At 45.8% G+C, this 27,981-nt stretch overlaps 2 protein-coding genes across 5 annotated transcripts; both read left to right on the forward strand.

Moving 5' to 3' along the window:
* Positions 1–706: 706 nt before the first annotated feature.
* Positions 707–9,026, forward strand: LOC133367106 (zinc finger protein 524-like). Of its 3 annotated transcripts, none has more exons than XM_061590863.1 (2): positions 707–798; positions 3,543–9,026. In XM_061590863.1, the coding sequence occupies exon 2, from the start codon at positions 3,585–3,587 to the stop codon at positions 4,707–4,709; it is 1,125 nt and encodes a 374-aa protein (XP_061446847.1). In that variant the 5' UTR covers positions 707–798; positions 3,543–3,584; the 3' UTR covers positions 4,710–9,026. The 3 variants fall into 3 exon arrangements, with proteins under 3 accessions (XP_061446847.1, XP_061446849.1, XP_061446848.1); XM_061590865.1 differs by lacking the exon at positions 707–798 and adding an exon at positions 809–830; XM_061590864.1 differs by lacking the exon at positions 707–798 and adding an exon at positions 2,036–2,150.
* ZNF865 (zinc finger protein 865) lies at positions 717–27,605 on the forward strand. 2 transcript variants are annotated; one of them, XM_061590855.1, is made up of 2 exons: positions 717–798; positions 19,587–27,605. In XM_061590855.1, the coding sequence occupies exon 2, from the start codon at positions 19,610–19,612 to the stop codon at positions 22,514–22,516; it is 2,907 nt and encodes a 968-aa protein (XP_061446839.1). In that variant the 5' UTR covers positions 717–798; positions 19,587–19,609; the 3' UTR covers positions 22,517–27,605. The 2 variants fall into 2 exon arrangements, with proteins under 2 accessions (XP_061446839.1, XP_061446840.1); XM_061590856.1 differs by lacking the exon at positions 717–798 and adding an exon at positions 11,345–11,437.
* Positions 27,606–27,981: the final 376 nt, after the last annotated feature.

The raw sequence follows: 27,981 nt of genomic DNA on the forward strand, positions 1-27,981 counted from the left end.
GGAGACCAGAACTGTTCACACAGCATTCCAAGTGTGGCCTTATCATAGCAGCGTCATTCAATAGGTGAAGCCTTTCCCAGCAACACCGATGAGGAGAAAGTTGTGAATTTCCACAGAATCCTGTGATACCAAAACGACTAACAGATTTATTGTGGCATAACTTTCATGAACTGAAGAGCCCACAAGTCATCAGATGCAGCCATTCCGGTTTAGCTTCAAGCAGGGAAAGTGGGTCCTGTTACAAAAGAGGGAAAAGAACTGATTTCTCTCTACTGTTCCAATGATTGATAAAATGGGAATTTGCATACAGTCCCTGTAACTTTGAATGGAAATGAACTGCCTTCAAGCGAGTTGCATAAAAGAGAACAGCCCGTCAGGTGCTGTTTCTCCCACCACTGCAGGGGCTGAGATGGGAAAAGCCACGTCGGGCGAAAATTTCCGTCCTACGCAACTCTTAAAGGTACAGGATGACGAAGATGACGACGCCCCTCAGAGCGCATAGCAGGCAACCCTGGTTTGGGCGACCCTGCGTCTTTTGCAGCTTTCCCGGGTGGGTTTCTTTGTGTGTGTTCGTCGGCGCTGGGACCCAGGAGCCGCTTCTGAATGGATGGATCGTCTTCTCCGCTGGGTCCGGCAGCTGCTGGGTCCGTGCGCCTCCCGGATGCCCGGCTCAGACCAGCTAGGCTCTTTTGTTCTGCAGCGGCCGGGAGGCGAGAGGTTTCCCACCGGACGCTCATCTCCCCACCCACCGCCGGCCCATTGAAACCTTCAGTTGCCGCAGATCACAATGCAAAACAGGTAATAGTTGTTGCCTATGTCTCATGGATTGGGTGGGTAGTTTTCTCTCCCCCCCCTCCACATACTGGATCAGAAATGTGGCTGGCAGGGAAGGCTTAAAGCTTTGGGCGCTTATCTGCAGGCTGGGGGCGCAGGGAGGAAGGGAGCAGTAGCCCTCGATATGAGATGGTTGCATTGCTACGGATCCGCTCCCTTTAGCAAGTCTGTTTGCGTTTAAGGGATAAGGATATTATTTTTAACACAAATTTTCTAACGCATTTCGCTCCTTTTAAAAGGTGCTAGGAATCCAGCTTGCCTAGAAGCCCATTATTTTCTTATTATTTGCTTTATTTTTTTAATTGCTTAAACCCTTCTGTTTTGGCTTCTAGTGGTAAATGCCTTTGGGCTGGCTTGTGATGATGCAAGTAGAGTGGGAAGAGGCACTCAGCACATGCTCAGAGGTGCTGTCTCTTCCCTGTGGTAGAGCAAAATCAGTTCCAATCTAAAAACAAAAGAGGGATACTCAGGATCGTTCTAGAATCTGTCACCAGATTCTGGAAGATTCATTGGCCCAAGGCTGCCAAAGTCTCTGTTCAGATTAAGCAGCGAAGCTGGTTCTTCTGTTACAGCTGTGACAAGGACTTGGTCACATGAATTTAGGTGGGAGGTTGTGCGTGACTCCCTTTTGCAGTGTTAAAAATTTGTAGGATTGATAGATTGTGGAATTGAAATGAAGTTGGTGCTGCTGCTGGGGATTCTCTTTTCCTAATTAAACTTGCCAGCGGCATTTTGAATTTATACTTTCCTCATTCATTTTCCCCCCTTAACATTTCCAGTAGTGGATGCTGTTGGACTTGGTGTGTTTTTGTTTGTTTGCTTGTTTAGAAAAGTGCAAAGACCTGGATTTGGCAACTTGATGCATAGCATGATAGCTTTAAAATGCATTAATCAGGTTTATGTTTGGTTTTTTTTAAAAGTGTTTCTCAAAGTTAAATTTCAAAAGTAAGATTAGAAAAGGTTCAGAATTCAAATGTAATCGTCTGAAACACTGGCAAGTTTCACATCTATGCAAAATGTAATTGCCATTCTAGTTGGTTCTATTTTGTATTTCAACATATTTCTGTAAAACTGGAATAGCAGCATCTAGAGACGGTGCTTGCAGAGGCGGGGAGACTGTCCTTTATCAAGAGATAACAGTTAAAATGCATTAACATTCTGCTTAGGCTGTTTTTTAGGGCTATCTGAAAATGGTTTCCAGAGCAGAACAGACTCAAATTTGAGCCCTACATTTTAGCCCTTGGTTGCTGCACCAAGAAGTGCCTGCTATGTTTGTCTCCTGGTAATGCAGATCTACATTTAAGTAATGATGAGAGGTAATTCCCAGCAGATAAGCAAGTGAGTTTTTGCAGCTGACATCTGCTGTATCTTGGGAATAGATGGCAACCCCCAAAGAGCTCTGGGAATGACAGTTTTGCGAGAACTATGTTTAGGGTACATATTCACATGTCCTAATTATTCCTCCTTAACATTTGCAACCCGTTCTGCTCTACTTGCAAAACTGTGATAAATGTTGCAGAATTGCGACATACATACTTGGTGTAAAGGGCACAAGGCAGGGTCACACATACACAGTTGGTATCTCTTTTCTTCTACCCTCACCTTAGAGTCAGTGCTCCATCTTCCATGCATGATCTAACTGATACTTCCTGTAAATTAATCTGGAATAACAACCAAATCTGCATCGTTATGCACAATTGCTAACGCAGTTTAGAACCCTCATGGCACTTGTAAGTGCATATTCAAAGCTGGAGGAAAACTGCCCTTTTGATCTATCCTGGTTTTGAGTATGGCAAGATGGTTAAAATTATCTAATAAGTATTAGCTAATTTTCAGTAGTTGTAATGTAGGCACAAACCTTCTTGTGGATATAGTGCATGTTCATTAACAGAGTTACGTGCAAATGTCATGAGTACATTGCACTCACAGTTGTTCCCAGACACGATAGGCATGTTTTCATATATATTTCTGCTCACAAATACCTTGCAGACATATGCATGTCTGCATTTCCGTCCACTAGGGAATATATTATTTGCAAGAATCTTTAAGACCAATTTAGACTGTGCATGTGCACACACACAAACACTGTGCAAAATAATAGCCACACTTCAATGCATAGTTACGCAGACTATTCCAGTGTATATCTTAAAATAACTGCACACACAATGAGAGATCCAGGTAAGTGTATGTTTGTGCACATATACGCTTAGGTATTTTAAAAAATTGTTTTAGATTTTAACCCGCTTTGGAGCAAGTATTAACTGGTGAAGAGGCTGAGGAACTGGAATCTCTTCCACAGTTCATATAAAGCGGCATTTATAGCCCCAACCCATGCATGTTAACTTGAAGGTTAACCCTACTGAATTCAACAGGAAATGCTGCTGTAAATGTGCTCTTGGTCTCTAGGGTGCCACAGTGCTTTTGGCTACTATAATATAAGGCTCCTAGGGTGATATCTAAGTTATACTCGCAGTAGATGGATTGAAATCAATGGACTTAAAAGTCAATTTATTTGAGCAGGTCTACTCCGAGTAGGATTTAGTTGGCTAATTTACCTAGTCTTCCGGAATGAATAATGTTTTCTCAGGTTTTGAAATGCAAAGATCATAGTGCTTCATGCTTTTAAAAGAAGGCCGAGTGCATTGCTGGGGTGGGGGGGCTTCCTGGTGGACTTCTCTGTGGTTCTCACTGTTCTCCCGTCTCCGCAGCGATGTCCCTGTAGCTGAACGTGCTTTTGTTCCTGGTGCCCAATGGAGCCATCTCACAGGTGGCATGTCGACAGGGGTGATGGGCATCCAGCGGAGCTGCAGGCAAAGGCTCGGGTGCTGGTGCCAGGCGGGAGTAGTTGGTCAAGAGCGGAAAACCATGGCAGCATCGGGCTTGAAAACCAGGTGATAGAAACCTGCCCCCCAGTTCCTTGGGCCCACTATATGCAGACCCCACTCAACAATGACAGCCCCCAGAACCATATGGATATAGAGGACAGGCCTTCCCACCCTGAGATCTACAGCATTGCCCTATGGGGGCCAAAACTGCATTCAGCACTGACCAGACACAGAGGGGGGCGGTCAAATGCACAGGCCACACCTCCTACCTCCAAACATCTGGGTCAGCCAGGAGAGGGAGACACAACAGAGGAAGGGTCCATGGTGTTGATTGATGCCGAAGGAGTGCCCCACACAGTATCACGGCAAGAGGTGGAGCTGGCTGGGCAGATGCAATCCTCGGAGCCTGAGTTGCTGGCGTCAGCCCCACCGCCACGGCAGCTGTACTTCTGCCCCATTTGCCTACGGACGTTCCTGTACCAGTCAGACCTGGAGCGCCATAGCATCACCCACTCGGAGAGCAAGCCGTATGTGTGCCGTGAGTGTGGCAAAGCTTTCAAACGTTCCTCGCACCTTCAGCGGCACAAGCACATCCACACCGGCGAACGGCCCTTCAGCTGCCCGGTCTGCCGCAAGGGATTCCGGGAATCCGGAGAGCTTTTGCGCCACCAGCGCGTCCACACGGGGGAGAAGCCCTACCAGTGCCAGATCTGCCGGTTGCGCTTCACGGAGCGCAACACCCTCCGCCGGCACGCCAAGCGCAAGCATGCCCGCGAAACCTACTATCAGCGCCCTGTCGAGGAGGGCGGTGGCAGTTGGACTACGGCGGGGGACTGGGAATCAGAAGTGGTGGCGGGCAGTGGCGACTGGGGGACAGAGGAACTTGGGAGTGGCTGGACCAATGAATCTGTGGAGGACTGGGTCGGGGATGGGAGCCACTGGGGAGAAGCTGCAGAAGGTGGGACAGGAAGCACTCCTGTAGCTGTGCCACGAATACCAGAGATGGAACTCATCAAGGACAAAGACAAACCTGGGATCCAACCCCCATAAATATGTAAAAACTGGGGGAGGGGCACCAGGGACTATGAAATGAACTCTGCTCTGCAGCTATCTATACAGACTTAAACTTCTGTAAGTGCATTGAGACTTTTCTTTTTCTCAAGCAAGGGCATTGAGACTGATAGGACTGCCTTCTAGAATTGCTCTAGAAAGTTATGGGCTTTGAAATATCAATGGGTGGGCATCGCCAAAGACTGGAGAATGCTATTGGTGTGGACAGGGAATCATGACTGTCCCCTTCTTCAAACAACTATATCACGATATCCAGAGCTGTTGAGGGATTGGAGTAACAGCATCATGTGTTACACTCTGTAACGGAGCAGAGCAAATGAAACTGGGAAATTCGCTTTGTCTTTGTGGTTTCCCAGAGGAATAGGTGCTGGGAGATGTCTTTTCCTCTCTTAGTCGCTCCAAACAAAATGATGATACATGGTGGTCCTCTGTAAGATTATTTGCCTCTTTCTGAGTTGCTTTCTTTGCTCCTCCATGCATTGGAGATTTTCAGTTTGCAAACATTTCAGTGAAATAACATATGCAAAAGACCAGTTGTCTCTTCCCCACCCCCTTCCTTTTCCCCTTCCTTCCTAGGAAGGGTGAGCTAAGATCTGGAGATACCCCGCCCCAGTCTATAATGCTTGTGCTTGTGTCTAGAGTTTGAGGGAATGGAAAAATTGTGTATCTTTTGTGCCTGTGGATGCTTCTTAAAAGGTGGGAGGCAAAATCCTAATGAGTAGGCAGAGATTCAATTTGGATACATGTCTGGGGGGAAGTGAAGGACTGAAAGGAAATAGAAGCTGAAGGACAGCCTGCTTCTTGCCATCCTTTCTTTGCTGTACAGACTTCTGTTTCTCCTTCTCAACAGCCAGGAACTGAGGTGAACTTAACACCTTAGTCCCAAGTACACAGACTTACAAGTAAATTCCATTTAAATCAGTCAGAATTACTTTTAAATAAATGTGCTTAGGGCTGAGGTGTTAGGCCATCATCTGATCCAGAGTGCCACGTGAGACAAGATCATGGCAAAGAACGAGCATGGCAGATGTGCCAACACTACAGCTGCCACACCAGATGTTCTGTCATGGTTTCTCCCAAGAAAATCTGGACACATACTGTTTTGGGAAAATTCTGTAAATTCTGTTAGCCTAATCCATTCACAGAACTACATTTCCCAGTATTCCTTGCAGTTTAGATGGGAACCATGTCAGTTAATCTCATTTATGTCTGCAGTGAAAGGCTGTCATTAGCTGAAGGGTTCTCTGAATTTGTAACAGTGAGCCTTCTCAAGCCGAGCAAGTAATGGTGCATTCCTCAGAGCCGCAGAAGTGGGAGGCAGAAGATTTACGTGGTCTCAGAGCGGTCTCCTTGGGAAAGAACATTGCTGTTTTGAATGGCTGCTGCAGATGCACAGTGATTGTTGCTCTGATTCCTGTCCTAATTTGGGCTGGCCCTACTATTAGACAGAGTGAAACAGCTGCCTCAGATGGCAGATGCTGAAGGACAGTGAGGTGTTGGTGGACAGAGCTGTGTGTGCCATACAACCTGCCCTGCACCCTCTAAGCTAGCTTGCTGACTTCAGGTAGGGTGGAGGATACTGTCCCATCAACTGCCAGTCCAGTTAGCTTCTATAGATGAAATGGGAGCAGGCATCATCTTGTCCTTTACCTGAAGCAGCAAAATGTCATGGGCTGGCCCTGGTCCCAATCAAAATATATTGGGAGGGAAGTGAAGGAGGGACTTGAGCTTTGCCAGCGCCTGTTTAAAGAGGTATGTTTCACCTTCTGAAGGCTACTTCCCTAACCAAACACAAGACACCCCTTACAACGCAGGGCCCATGAGAGGTAGAGTGCTTGTGTGGATGCTCTGGATGGAGAGAAATCAGCATTGTAATTCTCCATCTCTTTTCCAAAAAAATGTTTATGCTTTTGATACAAGAAATGGTTTGTCCAAAAAGGGCAATTTCTGCAGAATTGAGACCATACTTGAATATATTGTGACAAGAGTTCTATAATTAGTTTGCATACACCTGACATAATGAATATGATCTATGTGTGGGTTGGATGTGTTCTCCTGCTCTCTTTCTGCTGTTGCACTTGATAGGAACTTCTCCCAGGTACATGATTGCACAACAAACATCCAATGACCTGTTTACAAGGTCACACCCTTGTACTCCATGTTAGTCAGTGCAAAAATGGCTAATGTTCCCTTTCTTCCTTTCTCACAATCCTCATTGCATGATCTCAGTTTCATCTATGATCATGTTTTGAATATGCTCCTTAGTTGCAGTTTCTTTCCTAACCAAAGTTCTTGTCACATAAAGAACAAGCAATGTAGAAGCATCTTGGAAACTGAAACTGTTTGTTGGCTACTCACTGTTGCAACCCACTAATGCCCAGTGGCAGCCCACATGGCTCTGCCACTATCAAGTGGCTTTCTTCCGCAAAAAACTACTATCCATGGCTTACAACAGCTTAGAGACAAAACAAGAGCGATGGTCCAATCTGCTCACCACTAATGACATGGAACCAACTGCCTTATGGATTCACTTTCAAGTGGTTTGTCTGAAATGGCATCAGCCCAAGCTGACGCTAACGGAGAGCCTTATGAACGTTTTCATGGCAAGCAGGGTTGATTGCACTCATTCTGTGCTCCTGAAAATGATGTGGACCCCCACCCTTCTCAATGGCAGACTGACTCATTTAGGCTGCATGGGATAAGGAGGTATGAAAGCATTCAAAACCTCATTTTTGTAGGAACTGCTGCTTGCACTTCCAAAGTTGCTCTTGGAGTCTGTTTCTTGTATCAAAAGCCTAACAGGAAGTAGAGAAGGCTTGAATGCAAGGTTGCCTTGTGTGTGTGTGTGTGTGTGTGTGTGTGTGTGTGTGTGTGTGTGTGTGTGTGTGTGTGTGAGTGAGAGAAGAAACAAGTGAAAAAGGGTGTGAAAGTGAGAGAGTGCCTTTGTTTAGTAGACTGAAACTAAACTCAGCAATGTGATATCTACACACACACAAAGTCTCCCACCCCTAATATGTTAGTCATAAGAGCTTGAATCATGCCTTTTTGAGTTTTAAAAGGGAAGCCAAGATTTTAAGAGATCTGCTTATGTTAGCTATCCTGTTATCAAGGCCATTTCTATTCTTCTAGGTAGACAGCAGTAGAGATGAGGAAGAATGTGCAAACACCCCCTCTGGAAAAATTCACTCCCTTCCTCCCTTCCACTGATGGGAGTACTGTAGCTGACACTGGCAGGCAGCTCAAATTGCAGCTGGTGAATAAGCAAACAAACATTTTCCCCTTCAACAGCTGCTAGCACCTACAAGGCAGAGCATGCCCACTTCAAGCCCTCTCCCCAGCTGATTTTCTCCCCCTAGAGCCACCAGAGATGAAGACAGTGTGTTCCACTTCTGAAGCCTGACTAGCATTGTAAAATATGGTGCCTTGCTGTCCATCCAACGATATTGCCTCTCTTTCCATCAAAGGCCCAAGGCCCTCCGTCCCTCCCTCTCTGCACAAACTACATGTGAGTGGGAGGAATGGAGCCAGGCTTTTGCCTTGAACTACCTCCAGGGCTGTCTTGTATGCCCAGGCCTCCAAGTTATCTTTGTTGCCATGGAGACCACCTTGAGCGCACAGTTGGGTTGTTATAAGCAGAATCTTTGTTAAGAAGGGCCTCAAGGCCTTGGCTGTTGTCGTGAAGGCGGCAGAAGGATTAAATGAAAACACACTATCACATCACTGTTTTTATTTTTAGCCAAAGGGATATGAACCTCTAAAAATAAGGGAAACAAAATTATGGGAATTGTGTTCTGGAATTGTTTAATACTCCATTTAAGTGTGTGTGTGTTTTTTAGCAAGCTGCGTTTCCCCCCACCCCCCCCATGTGAGATGGCCCAACACATTTGTTAAACAACTGGTCCAGTCTACCCCACATTCTGAGTTATGGCTGCTAGACTGGGTTCTTTTGGGTTTTGTTTCAGGGGAGTGAATGCCACATTTAAAGATAGACAAATGTCCCTGTGGTGCTCCTGCAAGGTTGGAACTGACACCACAAAGGCTTTTTCACTTGAAGCAGCAGGCTGGGATGCTTACTGGAACAGCAGGCTGAAAGAGTAGTCTGCAGGAGGTTTGCTCACAAAGGAAATACCCCAGCGTATTATATGTTTCTTAATGGCATTGTGTTTGAGGCGAAGTGATATGAAAGTTCTGTCTCTGGTTCATTCCCACATGCACAGTGGTTGCTGCAGTCATCAAATGATAAATTTGCATGTATCAAGCAAACCTTCAAGAAACTGACTGAGCTGGAGGTGAGGTTATCTACCTTTAGTCCTATCTAACCCCCCCTTCTCCACTCACCCATACGTACGCACAACAAAACCCAAAGAGAAATAATCAGTTTAGATCTATTTAAAGCCTAACAGTTCTGGTCTGTCCCTTTATTATACATTTATTGTATTTATAACTGTATTTTTATTTATGAAGTTATGTAATCTGCCTTGAGGGCCCAATTTGGGGGACTGACTGGTGGTTAAACAAATAACTCAAAAATAAACTAAATAAAATCCCTCTCAGGTTTCCTGTGTTTCTGGATATGGAAGACTGAGTGCCAATAATATGCATAATTCATGTCTAAAAGAGAGAGAGGACAGCATGTCATGTCTGAAGGTCCCTTTGATTTACATTCAAGCAACCAGAATTTCATTGGGCCAGAATTACATCTTTGTGGTTAATTGCCATTAGAGCATGATGTAAAACTAGAATCTTCTGTTTTGTTTCCCTACTTTCTCTTTTTAGAAAGATATGTTTCAGAGAAGGGACAGTTGTCCTCACAAGCTCCAAAGCATTTTTTTCCTAAAGGAAGCTCCTATCAGTTTCCACATGCTCAAAGGCACCCTATCAGTGATACCAGAATTTTTTACCAGAAAAATTGGCATCGCACCTAATCCAAGGTACTGGTAACAATTCAAAGAGCAGTTCTGAGGTGTGTGTGTGTGTGTGTGTCTGTGTGTGTGAAAGAGTGCGAGATTACCTAGCTTGAAATGGGTAAGGTGGCCTATGTGAACATGCAGCACACTGTATCACACAAAAAGTGTGGCGTATAAGGCTCTAGAACTTACCAAGCCTTTAGAGTCTACAATGCAGGCCATGGCATATTCTATTTAATCACTTCCAGGCCAGGATGGCAGTAGGTTTTGTACAGTATAGCAAAGTGCATACCCCAGTAGCAGCCCTTCTCCTGTGCTAGCGCACAGTGGCAATTGTTAAGGTAAGGTGAGAGTAACGTAGAATTAAATTTGCTGTTATATGTGACTAAAGTTTGCTTTTTTGAGGAAGGGGAAACAGTTTGCCCCTTCTTAGTTCTGTGTTGTTCTTTGCATATTTGCAGTTCACACTTGGTAGTACATAGTGGGCATCAGGAATTGGTGCTTGGAGAATTAATGCTCATTGAACTGAGGTGGAGTTGGTATTTCAGAATGAAAAATCCCTACCCATCTATTGGGTGAAGAAATTAGCACTCCAGTTCACTTGTTTGAATGCTGATCAGTCATTGAGGGGCATGAGATCATTTTTAGAAGTAACTGAATATTACATTCCTGATATACATGTATTTTGCTGCATTGTGAGACATCCTGCATCTTTACTAGACACCATTAAGCACTATGTATCACACTGATTCATTGTGTCTGTTGTGTAATATTTCTCTTAGTTTATTGAAGCAAAAACTCTTTAAGGTGCAACAAGACTGTTGTTTTCAGAAGTGAGTCATATTGAATTCAACAGGATTTACCGCCAGGTAAATGGGTTGGGATTACAGCTTTAATAAGACTATGAAAGTGGCACTGTTAAGAAAGAAACATGACAGACAGGTACATGTATAGGCTGTCATTTACTTTAGAGCCATTGTATTCATTTATTTAAAATGTTCATTAACTTGTCATCAGAAGATTCCAGGATTGTGTACAGCTGCGTGAATAAAAAAAGAGTTCACATACCCCATATAAATACAACCCAACAAATAAAATTCGACTAGACAAAAACAAGTCAAAACCCTAACTCCCATATCTTTCCTTACTATCGCTCACCCCAGTTCTTGCGTCCTGAACAGTTGCCTGGCAGGCAGATATTCGGCAAATATATCGTTTCTCATCGCTTAATCTCCCTTTGAAAAGCTTTACCTGCTGAAGTTTTGCCTGTCAAGCAACCTGTTAAAGCCCTGCCAGAAAATACACACACACACACGTTGGCAATCCTATGTGAGCTGCAGTGCTTTGTGCTCCGCAAGCGTGGTCATGCCTTGCATGGCACTATTTTTGCATGGCATTGAATTGCAACAGGAAAGGGAGAGAACCGGAGAGGCGGCAGAGAAGGAGGAAGAATACCAGGCTCCCGGAACGAAGGGGGGAGGGCAAGCGAGCACGCGCAAAGGACTCTGGGACGCGAAGTGTGGGAGGGGGAGCTGAATGCGTAGAGGCTTGTGGGTACGAGGGGAGGGCAGGAAACGGCCTTCTTACTTGGGGAGGGAGGTTTCCGGTTCCGGCCGGGCCTGTGTGAGTTGCAGCCTGGCAGTACCCCCTCTATCCCCCACCCCACTGGGACCAGAAACGACCCCCGCATACGCTGGGGGTAAGGCAAAGGCCAGGGGGCTTTCCCCCGCACCAATCCTGCTACCAAAGGACCAGCCCCTGCCTGGGGCGCGGAGGAGGCTGGGGCAGCGCCACACACAGGTGAGTGCCATCCTAGAGCCAAACCTGGCCCATAAATTGCCCCCAACACCTTCTTGCGTGTCCAAGCCCCCCACCGCATCTTTTATTAACTTTCTTCCCGTCCCTTGAATAGCCCCACCCCGGCCACTCTGCGAACTCGGTTCACCGCCCCTCCACTCGCCAGCATGATTCACGTCTTCGGTCTCCTCCCTCTTCTCTACCCAGTATCCTAACAGGTGATCCCAGCCAGAAACCTGGATTATGTCATTTTCCTTCCTTCGCCTCCCCCCCCCAATTTCATATCTTCAATCCACCTTAAGCTTGAATTATCACCCCTATATTGACTTCCTTTATATTTAACCTTATATCCTAGCACACATCACTGTTGCCCCCAAATCGTTAGTCTGTGTATCCAGTGCCTCTCCCATAGTCCAACTGATCTTCCTCCCCCACAATTACACTCTTGTAGTCAAGACTACATCATTTTACTAAGCTAGATCAATCCCAGTCCAATCTATTTTTTACCCTCAAGCTAAGCTGTTATATTTCTCCACAAACTTGCAACCCTGCTGCCTGCTGCAAATTCCTTCCCCCTCCCTCCTGATTCTCCCTCATACAATTTTTTTAATGGCTAGGAACCTCAGAAGCTGCCTTATACCATTTCAGACTCTTGGTCTATCTAGGTCAGTACTGACTTGAAGCAACTGTCTGTCCGGGGATCCAGGCAGGTCTTGCCAAGCCCTCCCTGGAGAAGCTGTGGATTGAACCTGGGACATTTTGCACACAAAGCATGTTCTGTGCTACTGAGCTATGGTTCCTCTACACCCTTCTCTTCAAATGTTAATAACCTGCACCAAGAAAGCGTTACTCAAATCTGACTGATATCCACCTCTGCTACCAGATTTTGTTCTGGCTGTTCCTACAGATGCAGGGGTACATGCCTCACAGCCAGCCCATAAGATACTCTCTTGGAGCCAAATATCTGTTCATGGCCTTCATCACTCCTCTATCCTTACCAGTCACGGACTGTAGATGTATAACTCTCCCACCCTACAACAGGTTCCATCTGTGTCTTGTATCCCTCCTCATCAGTGTGAGGCATGTCCATGCGTCCACATTGGATCTGCTGCCTTGTCCCTCTGCTAATTCACCCTCAATTAGTCCCTTTCTCATGCATTCCATTGTTGCCCCACTCAGATTTCAGTTAAAGTCTATCCTCCCACTTTAAGCCCAGGGATTTGTACAGCTGCCTTATTCTCAGATCATTGGTTCATGTAGCTCAGTGTTCTTCCACCTTGGGTCCCCAGATGTTGACGGACTACAACTCTGACCATCCCTGATCACTGACCCTGCTGTCTGGGGATGATGGGAGTTGTAGTCCAACAACATCTGGGGACCCAAGGTGGAAGAACACTGATTCTAGCTCATTGTAAGCTGGCAGAAGCTCTCCAGGGTGAGAGGCAGAGGTCATTCTCAGGTCTGCTATGTGAGATGATGTAATTGAAATACCCACCCACCCTAACAGTAAAAAAAGAAAGAAATATCTTGCCCCACAAAGAGTTACATCTTGGATCCTGCAGGAATTAAGCAAAATTTCTTAAGCATGCATGTCCTATGGCTTATTCTGTTCTACCAGTGATGAGGTGGGATAACAATCTAAACAGTGCACCATAGAATTTATTATTGAAAAGTTTGCTTGGTCTCCCTCTTTGTCTCTAGCTGCTTCAGTGAGCATTACCCAAACATTGTCTTAGCTACATCAGTCCTCCCTGATTTGTATGTGTTTCATGCAGGGTGTAGTTTTCACCTGGGAATGTTGCCAGTTGGATTATTCTTCTACACACACCCGTTCCCTGCAAAACTTTCAGATGGTTCTATCCCTGCAACACAACTGTATTGCTTTGGTTATGCATGTTTGAATTGATCCTTTATGGAGAATTAGCAGGCAATTCCTGACTTGGAAAGTGTGCATTGAAGGGTGGGGGAATAAAAATGGGGAGTGTCTCTTGGCATTATGGTATTTCTTTAAAAAGCTGTCTGTGTGGGGGTTTAAATGGAAAAGCCTCCCCATGACAGAAAGAGAGATAGGTCCCTAACTTTTCCAGACATATGGGGAGGAACCAACAATGACAACTGGCTAAAAAGTATCTTAGCATGCTTGGGGATAGAACCCAGGAGTTCAGCCTCCTTGCGCTGTCTGTTCAAATTAATGCAGTAGACCCAATTTCCTGTCTCAAGAACGGAGGAGCCAGTTCACAGCCCTTCCACCCTCAATACTCTTTCATTCTCTCTGCTATTCGATTGTTCCCTGAATTTATCTTCATTGGCCCATTTTAATCAGGCAGGTACTGTACTGTTCCTAATATCTGTTTTTTATATGTATATAACTTCAGTGATAGGTATTGGGTCATGTCTGTAGTTGGAAGAGCTTCTGCACATGGCTGGCATTAAATAAAGGGGGCTGTAGTAGAGATGTGAAGGCCCAGGAAAAAAATGGGGGGACTCCCCCCAATTTTTTTCCCATTTTTTTTCTCGACCTTCACATCTCTAGGCTGTGGAAGAAGACACTGCACTCTTTCGCCTGGGACTAAGTTAGTTGAACTTATTTTCTGTTGAAAGCAATTTGGCTTGTCATGACTAATTTATCCCATTGATTTCAACTTTATACTCTACCATTCCTCCAAGGAGCTCAAGCTGGCATACAAACATGGTTCTCCCCTTCCCAATTTTATCCTCACAACAACTCTGTGAGGTGGGTTAGTCTGAGAGACTGACTGGTCCAAGTTCACCCAGTGAGCTTCATGGATGAGTGGAGATTTGAACCCTGATCTCTCAGGTCCCAGTTTGACACACTGGACCTAAGTTCAGTTAATTTAGTGTGGCTCCAACCCCTGATTCTGAAATCCTCCATCTGCTGCTTTGCAACACTGCAAATTGCCATTTGCTGAATTACGCCAATTTTCTTTTAAAGCTAAGGTAGTTTGTTTGTGGTGGGAGTTGGGGTGGAAGTGGGTGGTGATAGCAATGTTTTGTAGTACACAGCTTCTTATCTTTGTCTTGCATGGAATGTGGGGTGGGGGGAGATGATGATTTGAGAGTCTTATCTAAGCATTTCCTGGTACTTTAAAACATTCAGAATGAATGAAATTCTTTGTGTGTATGTGTAAATATATGTGCACATAGTTGGTGTACAAGAGGTGTTGAAAATAACTACAACAAATGAGGCAAACTGAAGAACTCACAAGAAGGGTTTTATTTTTGATTCCCTATCTTCACCAGGCTTGTCCTACTCAGCTGGCTGACTCCCTACCCCACTCCTTTTTCTTGCAGTGGTCTTCAGGCTACTTCACACATTAAGTTGTTCCTGTGTGGAAAGTGCTTATTTGTAAGAGAAACCATGAAACCCACATGCGGACAGTCACATGTGGCGATCTCGCATAACATGTTCATTGTTGGGTGTACACACCTTCAAAGGCCATAGTTTCTTTTTTTTTCTTGTTAAGCTGCTTTGATTGCTGTCCTGGGCTCCTTCAGGAGGAAGGGCAGGATATAAGTTCAATTCGTCATCATCAAATGCAGCATCCTGGTGTGTGTACATGGAACAATGTATGTGATCATTATACTGGAGGCTTTGCTTTCCCGGTGTGTGTACACAAAACAAAACACATGTGATTATCGCGTGTAATGATGATTTACATCAGGTTTCCCTGTTTCTTCCTAAACAGAAGCTTTCTAACTTAATGCATAAGGTAGCCCCAACACCCGTTCCAGAAGAAGAAAGTCAGCCAGTGCAGATGGGACCACTATAAAGCCCTACATGGCTTGGTCCCTACATCCTTCAGAGACGACATGCTTCTCCATATCCCATTGTGCTCCCCAGCATTGATAGAGGGTGGGCACATCCACACTATATTTAAAGCACTTTTAACACATTTAAAGCACATTTCTCTTCTAAAAGAATCCTGGGAACTGTAGTTTAAGGGTGCTGGTAATTCTGTGGGGGATAAAGTACAATTCCCTTGATACTTTGGGGGAAGCTATGTGTTTTAATTGTATGGTATGGATGTGACCAATGATGACAAAAATTTACCAAATGGTAACTTAACACAGTGGGATGGAGTTCATCTTTAGTGTCCACCCACATGTTGAGGAGAATCTTATAACACATTTATGTTGGATAAGAAATTTAAGGGAAGTGGTAAAATGCTCTTCTGTACGTGGATAGATGCTGCAGAAGAGCAATTGCCCATGTGTACCCCCCACACTATAGTAAGTAAAATGGTGACCTGTGTTCCCCAAAAGTGTGCTCACTTGAAGGTCATTTCTGTGCATCATCAAGCTGTACTTCTATGGAACTCCTTTTCCTTGGATTGTTGCCAGAGCCCTAACTGAGGCATATATTGAAAACTGTGCAAGGCTTTGGTTTATTTATTTATAGCATTTGTATCCTGCTTTTCAGCCGAAAAGGCTCCTAGAGTGGCTTATGTACAATCAATTAAAACAAAACAGTCTGTTTGGGGAGAGACGTGATGGCTGGAGTTAGGCAAATACGATGTTTTGTAGAGTTACTCAGACTGACTTTTTAATTACATTTTTCAATAAATGCTGTTACTGTCACAAAAGTCTAGTGTTTGGTAGGGAATATAAGGAGGCTATGTTTTGAAGACACACCATGCAGCAACTTTGCTGAAACTAAGAAGGTCTGTTCAGTGCTTGAATGGGAGACCACCATGAGCACCAAAAATTCTCTCATTTATTCCTTCATTAGGTTCTGTTGTAGCCTTTCATATTAAGAAGCCAGACAAATATAGTCATAAGACTTTGAGGACACAGCCAAATTCATATGTTGTTGGTACTTCTTAAATGTCCACTGCTGCCTACAGAAGGCTGAGGAGTCAACAAAGGAAAGCTGTTGAGCAGCAGAGCAACAATAAAGATGATGGGGACTGATTACAATTCTCAGTACATCCTTGGCTAGAAATCTAATCAGGACCTATAACTTCACTCTCTTCTGCCCTCTTTTCCTCTGTGCTTTTCCCATATGTTTCCAGCTGCCTTCACCAACATTGAAACTTCAGTTGGGGGTTTGATGTCTCCAAATTTGGTAACCTTGGGAAATGTTTGAAAAGGTGTGAACAGTGAGCCATTGGCTTACTGGAACAGACCAGAGTTCCATTTAGTCCAACACTCTCCCTCAGACTGTAGCCAACCTTGAAAGCAAGGCATGATGGGAGATGGCCAGCCTCTGTTGTTTCACTCCATTGTGTGTGAGTTGGAGGTATACCACCTCTGCGTACAGAGGTCCCATTTTTTTAGCTACCGTGGCTAGTAGCTATATAGAGATTAATCCTCTACTACTACAACAAGCAGGGCACCTTCACATGTTACAAGAAAGCAAGTGGGAGAAAGGTTGCAATCAGTTGCACTTCCTTTTGTTCTTGCACTCTAGTGTATGAAAAGGAACTGCATGGAGTTTTTTTTAATGCAGCAGGGCACTTCCTAGGAAGTATGGAAAGAACGAGCATAACACATGTAAGTGACCCAAAGGCAGTATGGATTGGAGAAATCTGTATGAATTCCAGTGAGTGGAGGCGCTTCAAGACTCTGCATAGGCCTTCCCCTTCCACCTGTCTAACAGAAAGATTTCAGTTATGAAAAATAAAATGTAAACAACTGGATGAATTTACATAAGTCATACAACTGGTTGCAGAATTCAGCATTTATGGGTGCAGAATTCTGGAGTATCTTGAATGCAGAATAGTTTGTATTTTATTGAAGCACATGTGATTCTAGCTAAGGTTGACAAGTAGGAAATCATGCAACCGAAAGGGATGAGAAGCACATTTCCTCAGGGTAAAATCTTTGATGACCAACCCTTCACACATTATTAGTCACATTTGTATCCTGCCCTCTTTGTTACCTGCAGCCGATCACTTTCCCTCAGCCTAACCTATTTTCCAGAGTTACTATAAAACAGGAGTGGGGAAGCTTCTCCAGCCAGTCACATTGCCTTTTGGGCAACCTTCCAGGGGGGTCATGCCAGGGGTAGGGCCTGAGGCAAAAGTGCAATTGGTGTCATTCTTACTTTTGTACAGTAGGTCATATGCCAGCCACACAAAAGCCAGTGGTTTTTCTGCACACCCCGACACATCTCTCCATTTAGGCAAGCAAGAGACATCAATTTCCAGAACACATTCCAGCCGAGCAAAAGCACTTGAGGAGGGTGCAGATAAGGGCTGGGGGCATGGCTTGAGCAGAGTTCCAAGGTTTGGACAGAGAGGACCAAAGAGCTGTACTTGGTCCCTGTGCCTGAGGTTCCCCATGCCTGTTATACAGAGGTGCATATATGGGGCTATGTAATAAGCCTCTGTAAGGTAGGTTAGACTGAAGGAGAGTGACTGCTTTCAGGCAACATGAGAAGCTTCATGGCTGAGCAGGAAGAGGAACCAGAGTTCTGCCTGTTCAAACCCAGCACCCCACTGGGTAACCTATATTGCATTGCCCACCTTGTGCCACAAGGAGTGCCACTTTGCAGACCAGATTATAGGAACAAAACCCAAGCTACAGGGGTGGGCATGGGCTGCTGAACTCCCCAGAATAAGCGGGGCCTTGAATGGTTTATACCCAAGACTTATAGTTCATAACTCATGTTTTTAACTTCTGTGTTATACCAGTTCCTACAACTCCATACATCTTCATACAACTAATGTTTTGGATATATCAGGGCCCAGCAAGTACTGAATGGATATGAACTTTCCTTTTAACACTAAAACAGGGAGATAGCAAGCATCCTTTTCAAGGAGAGTGAGTCACACACATTGAGAGGAGGGACTGTGGCTTAGAGGCAGAGCAGATGCTTTGGATCTATTTATTTATTTATTTATTATCATTATTTTTCCCCGCCCTTTTTCCAAAACTGGAACTCACGGCAGCTTCCAGATAAAAACACACATATAATTAAAAACATACAAAAGTCTAGATTAAAATCAAATTAAACTATTTACAGTATTAAAACCATTCATACATACAATTAAAATAATTCAAACTCAGTTTAAAATAATACAGTTAGACAATAGCAATGCAGCACCCTTCAAGTCCTGTCCTTAACAGCTTTCAGTTCCAAAGGCTTGTTGAAATAAAAAAGTCTTTGCTTGCCAATGGAAGGACTGCAAGGAGGAGGCCATTCTTGCTTCCCTAGGATGTAGGCTCCCAGGCTCAACCCGGGGATCTCTGATTTATTTAAAGTATATTGCAGAATTGGAAAAGGTGCAGAAAATGTCAACCAAAAGGTTCATGAGGTTGGAGAAACAGCTCTGTGAGAAAAGGTTACAGTGTTTGGGGCTATCTAGTTTGGGGGGGGGGAAGGCAATTAAGGACATAATAGAGGTATACAGTTATGCCTAGCATGGAGAAGGTGGATGGAGAGAAGGTTTTCTCTGTTTCTCATAATGTAACCCAGGCTCATCCAATAAAGCTGATTCAGGACAAGCGAAAGGACATATTTCTTCACACACCACGTAGCTTTAACCATGGAATTCACTTCTGCAAGATGTGGTGTTGGCTGTCAACTTGGGTGTCTTTAAATGGGGATTAGACAAATTCATACAAGTTGAGGCTATCAATGGGAAGTAGTCATGGTGGCTATATGCTACCTCCAGGATCAGTGATAACATTCCTCTGAATACTAGTCGTTCATGGACAACAGCAGGAGAGGGTTATTGCCATAATGTTCTGACTGTGGGCTTTCCATAGGCATCTAAACAGCCACTGTGAGGCCCATATGCTGAGCTACATAGGCCTTTGATCTGATCCAGCAGTGTGCTTGTTCTTATGCCAGAGACCCTCAAGAGCCACAGCCAGTCAAAAGCAGACACTACTGGGCTAGGTGAATGAGTAGTCTGACCCTAATATAAAGCAGCTTCATATGCTTAAGTCAAATCCTAGAGCTCTAAACTTGAGACATTTTGTGTACAGTTAATAGCAACAATTGACATCTTTTTCTTGTTCTTTTAGTTAGCCAATTTTTTCATCCATCCCATTTTATATATATGAGGCATAGTAGATTCTGCGGGTTCTTAAAAAACATGGGGCTTCCCGCAGCAGTTAGTGCTGATGCTCTTGATATGTGTGGTGTGTATACATTGCTATCCTGTTTCTCTCCTTTGTGTAGGCAGTGCCCCCTCCCGGGCGGAGATGGAAGCCAATGCAGCAAGCGACGAGGGTGTGCACTTCCAGAGCTACCCCTTCGACTTCTTGGAGTTTCTGAACCACCAACGCTTTGAACCTATGGAGGCCTACAACCACGAGCACACCAAAGCGGTCGCTGCCCTTCCCTGCCCACAGCCACAGTACGACTACGCCCAACCGCCCGCCGCTGCCCCGCCTGCCCACTTTGACCGTGTCCCTGCCACTGTTGGCACCTCTAAGCCCAAAGCTGAAGGCCCATCCTCCTCTTCTTCCTCATCTGCCTCTTCTGCTAACGTTCAAGTCAAGAAAGGTGAGCCGGGGGGCCCTGCACCACCCCCTCAGCAACAGCAACCACCCTACAGTGCTCCAGCAGTGGTACCAGCAGCAGGCCAGCCTCTGTTTGATAGTACAGCTGCTGCTGCTGCTGCAGCCGCCGCCTACAACACTCCTCAGTGGGGCATTGTGGACCTTTCTGGCCACCAGCACCTCTTCAGCAGCCTGAAACGTGGGCAGGCGCCACCACCGGCTGCTGCCACTGTAGCTGCTGACAGCCAGGCCGGCAAGGACGACAAGAACTACTTTAGGCGCTTGAAATATTTCATTGATCGGCGTTTCCCGTGTGGGGTGTGCCAGAAGTCATTCAAGCAGTCATCTCACCTCGTGCAACACATGTTGGTGCATACGGGCGAGCGGCCATACGAATGCACCACCTGTGGCCGCACCTACAACCACATTTCCAGCCTCATCCGGCACCGCCGCTGTCACAAAGACACCGAGGATGCCACAGCAGCTGCCAATGCAGCCGCTGCTAATGTGGCGGTGGCGGCGGCGGCAGCGGCAGCTGCTTCTGTTGCTACCAACACAGCCGCTGCTTCTGCTGCTGAGGGAGCAGCTCAGCCTCCTACTCAAAGTGGCAACCCTCAGGTGGTACCAGCATCAGCTGGGGCGACAGCTGCGTCTGCCCTCAGTGCTGCCATAGCTCAAGCTGAAGGCCCTTTCACCTGCTCTCTCTGCTGGAAGGTGTTCAAAAAGCCAAGCCACCTGCACCAGCATCAGATCATCCATACTGGTGAAAAGCCATTCTCATGCTCTGTCTGCCAGAAAAGCTTCAACCGCCGTGAGAGCCTGAAACGACATGTGCGGACCCACTCAGACCTGTTGCGAGTGCAGTGCGGGGTTTGTGGCAAGGAATTCCGGGATGCTTCCTACCTGCTTAAGCACCAGGCAACCCATGCGCCTCCTGGAACCTTACCACCACGCCCTGAGTACAAGTGTGACATCTGTGGCAAGGGCTACGTGGCTCCCCAGAACCTCCTGCGCCATCGGCAACTGCAACATGAAGGAGCCCAGCTACCCAAGGATGGGACCAGTGCCCTGTCCTACCTGCCACCAGGGGCTTATCTCCTCCCACAAGACGCACAGTCTACCAGTTCTGATGGAGACACCAAGCCAACATCATACGGGCTTTTGGGCCACCCACTGCTGGTGGGAACGGCAACGGGCAAGAACTTCTGTTGTGGGATCTGTGGCCGTGGCTTTGGGCGGCGGGAGACACTAAAACGTCATGAACGGATCCACACAGGGGAGAAGCCACACCAGTGTGCAGTTTGTGGGAAGCGCTTCCGCGAATCTTTCCACCTCAGCAAGCATCATGTGGTGCACACACGGGAGAGGCCCTACAAGTGTGAGATATGTGGAAAGGTTTTTGGTTACCCCCAGAGCTTAACCCGCCACAAACAGATCCACCGGCTTCAACTGCCTTGCTCCTTGCCACCCATGGGGCCCTCGCTGACGCCCATGGGGCCTTCTCTGCCACCGCCTCCCGAGGGGCTAACCTATGGGTGTTCTGACTGTGGAGAGCGCTTCCCTGATCTCTTTCACGTCATGAGCCACAAGGAGGTCCACGTGGCTGAGAAACCATACCCTTGTGATGTCTGTGGCAAGTGCTTTGGCTTCATTGAGAACCTTATGTGGCACAAACTAGTCCACCAGGCTGCTCCCGAGCGGCTCCTCCCACCAGATGAAACAGCAGCTGCAGTGGCACCTCTGGAGAATGGGCTGGCTAGTGGCGACAACATGACATCTTACGAAGATCACCACCCCACTCTGCCAAGTGGGGAACGTTTCTCCTGCTCCATCTGTGGCCAGACCTTCAAGCATTTCCTGGGGCTTGTGACCCACAAGTATGTACACCTGGTGCGTCGCACATTGGCCTGCTCGGTCTGTGGGCAGAGTTTTGCAGGGGCCTATGACCTGCTGCTCCATCGCCGCACCCATCTGCAGAAGCGGCATTTCTCTTGCCCAGTCTGTGGCAAGCGGTTCTGGGAAGCTGCCCTCCTGATGCGCCACCAGCGTTGCCATACAGAGGAGCGCCCTTACCGCTGTGCAGTGTGTGGGCGTGGCTTCCTGCGCTCATGGTATCTGCGTCAACACAAAGTGGTGCACACTGGCGAGCGCGCCTACAAATGCGCTCTCTGCAACAAGCGCTTTGCTCAATCATCCAGCCTGGCTGAACATCAGCGCCTTCACGTAGTCGCTCGTCCCCAGCGCTGCCCTACTTGTGGCAAGACCTTCCGCTACCGCAGCAACCTTCTGGAACACCAGCGGGTGCACCTTGGCGAGAAAGTCTACCGCTGTGACCGCTGCTCCAAGAGCTTCTTCTATCTGTCGTCCATTCTGCGTCACCAGCGCTCCCATGATGCTAAACGTGAGTTGCGATGTGGGGCCTGCCTCAAGCTCTTCAAAGACCCCAAGTATTTCAGCAAACACCTCCAGGCCCACCAGGGTGGGCGACCCTTCAAATGCAGCACCTGCGGAGAAGCCTTCTCTAACACCTACGGCCTCAAGAAGCACCGCCACATCCATAAGATGGAGCGCTTTGCTGCCATGGGGGGCCACAAGGAGCAACCCTAGTGTTGGGGTAGCAGAAGAAAACATTGGAGGTCCTTTATCCTGGTACTTTAGGGTGAGAAATGAGGCTAGTTCCTGTCTGATGTGACCCAAAAGGGCAGGAGTTTCCCTATAGTAAGTAACATGTGGCAGTAAAATGCTACACTTGGGGAAGGATTTGAGAGAATCCTCAAGTCACAAGTGCACGGGTGGGGCAATCCATGTAGAACCAGGGATGTAATGCAGGACAGGTTTAAGTAGATAGCTTCCTGGACCTTTCCTCCAAAAAACCAGTTTGTATTGTCCTGTCCATCCTAGATACCCTAGTCTAAATGTGATGGGAGAGGACAGCTGTCGTAGGTTACCCTTTCCTGCCAAGCATGGATGGACATTTCTTACCTTTTCCAAGAAGCGGGAACAGAACAATGGACTTGTTCTGGGAGAATGATAGTGTTTTTTAGAGCCTACCTGTTGAAAGAGAGCAAATGCCAACCTAGGGTCCCATTTGCAGGAAGAGCTGGTGCTTGTACTCCTCTTTAGTGTTAGAGCCAACTCATGTGTTTGGGAAGAGGGCAGGACATGGTACAGTCATCCAGGAGTTCTTGCCAAACTTTTCTGTGAACCCAGCTGCCTGATCTATGTTTTGTAGGTCTTGCTTCCTTTCTGGAGGAAAGACAGTGATTTGTGAGCTTTCTTCACATCTGTTAAGGCAGTAAGCTTGTGCTCTTTTAAAGACCTTGGTAACTTATATGACCTAGCTGCTGGCACAAGATACTTTAACCCGTGACTTGCATTGAAAATTAGAGGAGCCTACTTGTACTGTGAACATGCATATGGTACAGTATGGTTTAGATGCCACTGTGCCATAAACCTTCCTGCGTCCAGGAGAGTACCACTTCATGATGCAACTGAAGGATCACAAACATGAATGTGCCCTCACGTAAAAAACCCCTCCCTGCTCATAGAACACAAGCAAGTCTGGAAGAGGGGTTCTAGCCTAGCCTTCTTCCTCACATCTAGCTTTCCACATACGGGGAGTGTTGTATATGAAATAGCATTCAGATATGGCATTCCTCCTTGTGTGTCTTGAAGTGGTACAATCCCAGGAAGACCGTACCATGTGCTTCTTTTGAAAATTTGAATTGGCCCTCTGAAGAAAGACAGGAAGTAGAAAAGCTTGTTGACTGTCCCCCATTAAAACTATGGCATGGACCCTCCCCTCTTGGGTCAGTACACCATTGCATCTCATGTAGATGAGCCTCCATCATTAATGTGTAATACCTTCCTTGATCTAAGAGTGGAGCTGATCTGGGATGGGAGCTGTGATCACTCATAAGCAGGCCAGTTCCACTTGTTTGTGTTGCCTTCCTTCCCCTTCATCCTCATTGGGTTGGGTATGAAGCTGAGAGAGAGGAAAGCAAAACTTCTGGTGGCTCTGCATACCAGGGCATGGTTGTATGTTGCTTTGTTGCCCAGTACATCCAGCGCTTCACCCACGGTTCTCCCACTTCCTGGTCTGAGCCACAACCCCACCCTCTTCTTGACAACATGCTTTGCACCCCTCCATCCAACAAAGTGCAGGCTGAATAGTTTGGGGCTGCAATACCCTGTGGTAACCTTTTCATCCTCAGTCTTAATCATGGGCCCTATCCCCCACCAAAACAGGAATATTGATAAGGTATGGTCAAAAAGATTCTCCCAAATTCTCAAACTTCCTGATTGCCTCCCCAACTCCCTCTCTCAGTGCGCATCACCCTATGGCTCTGAACAGGCAGAAGGGGAAGCTGACTTATTATATGCAACCAAAGAGTTCTAAAAGCATGCCCCCCCTTGTGGATGGTGGACACCAGGTGATTCGCATCTCCTCTTCCTTTGTGATCCAAGCTCACCTTCCACATATAATAGACAGTTGTGATGGGGAGACATGACTGCTTTTCCATTCTGGAAAGTTCAGAGCATGCCAACTTTTTTCAGGTGGCAATACCATAGGTGCCTCCTTGCTGTTTCTGGTCTACATCCCTGTCTTCACATCCATGGTTCCTACTTTGGTGAGATTGACAGTCCAAGGATATGAGGACCGAAAGATGCATTATTATTCCAGTGTGGTTGTCTGGTGCCTGGAAGAAGAGACAAAGGGGGATGTTGCCAAAGTTGCAGGCTTCCTTGGGGATAGATAATTGTGATAGAAATGGACTCTGCTGGGTGACTCGGTGGGGACATTTCTTAAAGGAAACCTCACGTCATTTGGTGGTCCAATGTACAATTTGATGAAGAATGTGAAGAACAGAAAGGAGAAGGGAAGAGGGTTCAACATGTTTTCCAGCCTTGTTTCCACTACATTTCCCAAGTTGGGTCAACTCAAGGGGACCTCTTTTTGTCCATGATGAGTCAGGCACAGTTCGATTAATGCCTCTGATAGACTGAAATACTACTGACTAGTGTCCTGCCTCCAAAAGTGGTTGATATTGGATGTTCTTTTTCTTGTTTTATCTTTATACTAAAGTTTTAATGCCTGAACTCGTAGCTGAAATTCAGTGGATTCTCCCTATGGTGGTGGCTATATCTCTTCCTGCCTTACATGGAAACTTTTTCCATATAGAATTTTCCCTTCCTGACTTCGTAATTTGCCAATAGAGCTGAGTTTAATATTAGATTCCCCCCCATTATGAATACAGCGCAACTTGTTTATACAATACCTGCTTCGTAGGATCAGCTGCTTCTACATTTAGTTGAGCATTGTTTCCATGGAGATCCCACTGAAAGAAGTGGTAACCTCAAAACTGGTAACCTATTGTTACACTAAAGGCTGTTGTTTTGTACCATCCACTTTTTTTAACCAGGAAAACAATGCGTTCACAACAACTAATCCAGTAGATGATGTGTCTATTGAGTTGCTTAATTGTAGATTCCCAAATGGACAATGGAATACAGAGGGGAGAAGTAAGTTTTATGCTTTCCCAAATGACCTAAGACAAAAAATACCATGTTCGAAAACCACAACATGTCCACCATTGGCCAAACGTAACAGGATTTCCAAAGCATTCCCCCACCCCCAATAATTTACAGGCCTAAAATGTGAGAGACAAATTTCGTGATTGGTTACAACTGTGAAATTCCTGTTTCAGCCATGACATTTATCCTTATATATACAGCCAGGCCTGGCTTATCTAGCCAGAATGGTGACCTGTTTCCTACAGATGAGAAAATTTAGTCTGACTTTCATCCTAAATTTTTAAAGTTTTCTACAAAAAAAAAGTTTTTAAAGTTTTCTGACTTCACAAGAGCAAAAGCAATTACTTAACCTTAACACCCTTTAATCACCCTTCTGTACTTGCAATCTCTCCCTGCCTGTTTAGAAAGTGGCAGGTGGGGACACACAGACACACACACTTTCAGTGCATATTTACAGATGAAGAGCGGGAATTGAGAAAAATGGCTGCCTTTTCCTTTCTAGCCAAAATTCTAACAGCAGAGAGCCAGCACTCTGCTGGTTTGTTTGCTGACACTTTCAAGTTCAAAGCTGCTTGTACCCATTCTTCATTCAAAGAGTAGTTTGATTTTTTTCAAGTGTATTTTTCTGTTCTCTGTTGTGGTCTGGTCTTGATAGCTGGTGCAACGTGAAATTACATGAACACCCCATAAAACACGTCACTCACATGAAATATACTAAAAAAAACCCCAATAGGACCCCTAGTTTTTCTCTGGAAGAGTTGAGGGGTCTAGTAGATTGGAGAGTAAGGGGCCCAGGAGGCAGCATTCTTTGGCTTGAATTCTGTGGGAAAGGTCTGTAGGGATGGGCAATCTGGGTTTTAATTCTGATTGGGAAGTGGCAAACTGGATGAATTCTCAGCCCTGTTGCTGGCTGTCCTGCAGATTCTCATCAACCCTAACGCCTTGTCTGCTGTGTACTGGAATTGTGAAGCAGGCCACAGGAAAGATACTTCCATCTTTTCTTAGCATCAGACCTGACTTTTTAAGGCACCACGAGACACATAATCATCTGAACAACTTCAGTCCTCCTGGATTCTGTGGTTCTGACTGTGGGTGATGTTTTACCATGCTCCCCTGTTCATCCCAAACTGGGAGAAGGACATTTTTGAGACAGGACTTAAATATCCCCAGACCAGTGACTGTTGCAAACTCTGAAATAAGAGTCTGGCCATTGATAGGATCCAACCCATTGTGATCATGTTAGCAGATGGCTTTTTATATTAATACAGATATAGAAATACATACATTTATATATAAATACTTCTTTTTCTAATTACCCTTTTCTCCCATTGGCCACAGGAAGTGCAGTACTTTTGGTGCCAAGATTCAAGTCCCTTATGAGAACGTGTACTAAAGTATGATATGTATAGGATCCCTTCATTGTCCATGCAGCTGATGGGCCTGGACCTGTCCCCTCCTCCTTCGTTGTGCCCCTTGGGAATTGTACAGCGTGTGTTTTTCTCAGTCGGGGTTAGGGGAATGGGAGCGTGTGTTTGTGTTTTAAACCAAGCTATTGTTTTAAAAGCATCTGATTTACGATGTACAGACTAAACAAACATTAAAAAAAAAGAATTGGAAAATCTATGTCCTATGCATTGAAAGGGGTCCAGGTTTGCTGGTTTTGTTAAGTATTGATGTGAACGGAGCTTCCCTTTAAGAGTCCAAGCGGCTAGACCAATGGAGGGGGCTTCCTCGGGTGTTGGGACCGTGTACAGTATATTGTTAGGGCTGCAGCTGGGCATAAGAACATGAAGGTTTGTAGTTCCACAACAACTGAAGCAATAAAAGATGATGAAATAGCCACAGTGGGTAGTAAGGGGTTATCTGAGATGAAGCTTTGGGCAAGCTGGACTATGTAAATGGCAGGATCCTCCAACGCCCAGCCAGGAAGGACGGGGAGGTGGGTCTACCAGCAATCTTGAACAGCTTAGAGAGGCTTTTATTTCCCTCCTGAGGTCCTGCCTTCCCCTCCTCAGCCAATCGGTATAATGGGTAGGGCTGTCTGCTCCTAAATGAAACACCTGGAATATCTGGGCCTTTGTTGCCCAGTTCAGAAGTTTCTGGTGTGCATGGGCCCAGCTCCCTGACAAGTAGGTATGAAGAAGCAGAGGCACATTGGAATCTCATTACCACTTTTTAAACAAAAATGTTGAAGTCAGCCTTAGAAATGAAACATTCTGAAGGTGAACTGCAAGTCCCAGCAGTTCACCTTCTCTGCTAATTTGATCTCAACTATTGGAGCTAGAGGAGAAGCCTCAGACAATCAGTGGAAGCAAACTTTTACAGACATTAAAAATGCAGCAAAATTTAATTTTGTGGACATTCAAATGTTGCTGTTGAAACTAAAATTTGAAGTTTTTTAAAAAAGTTTTACCCTTAAAGCAATAACAAGCCGAGAATCTATTTATTTATATTAGATTTATATCCTCCCTTCCTCCTAATAGGAGCCCAGGGTGGCATTACCAAGTGGAATACTTTTTTTTTGCCCCTCAGGAAAA

This window comes from Rhineura floridana, chromosome 11 (assembly GCF_030035675.1).
Source record: "Rhineura floridana isolate rRhiFlo1 chromosome 11, rRhiFlo1.hap2, whole genome shotgun sequence".
Classification (NCBI taxonomy): domain Eukaryota; kingdom Metazoa; phylum Chordata; class Lepidosauria; order Squamata; family Rhineuridae; genus Rhineura; species Rhineura floridana.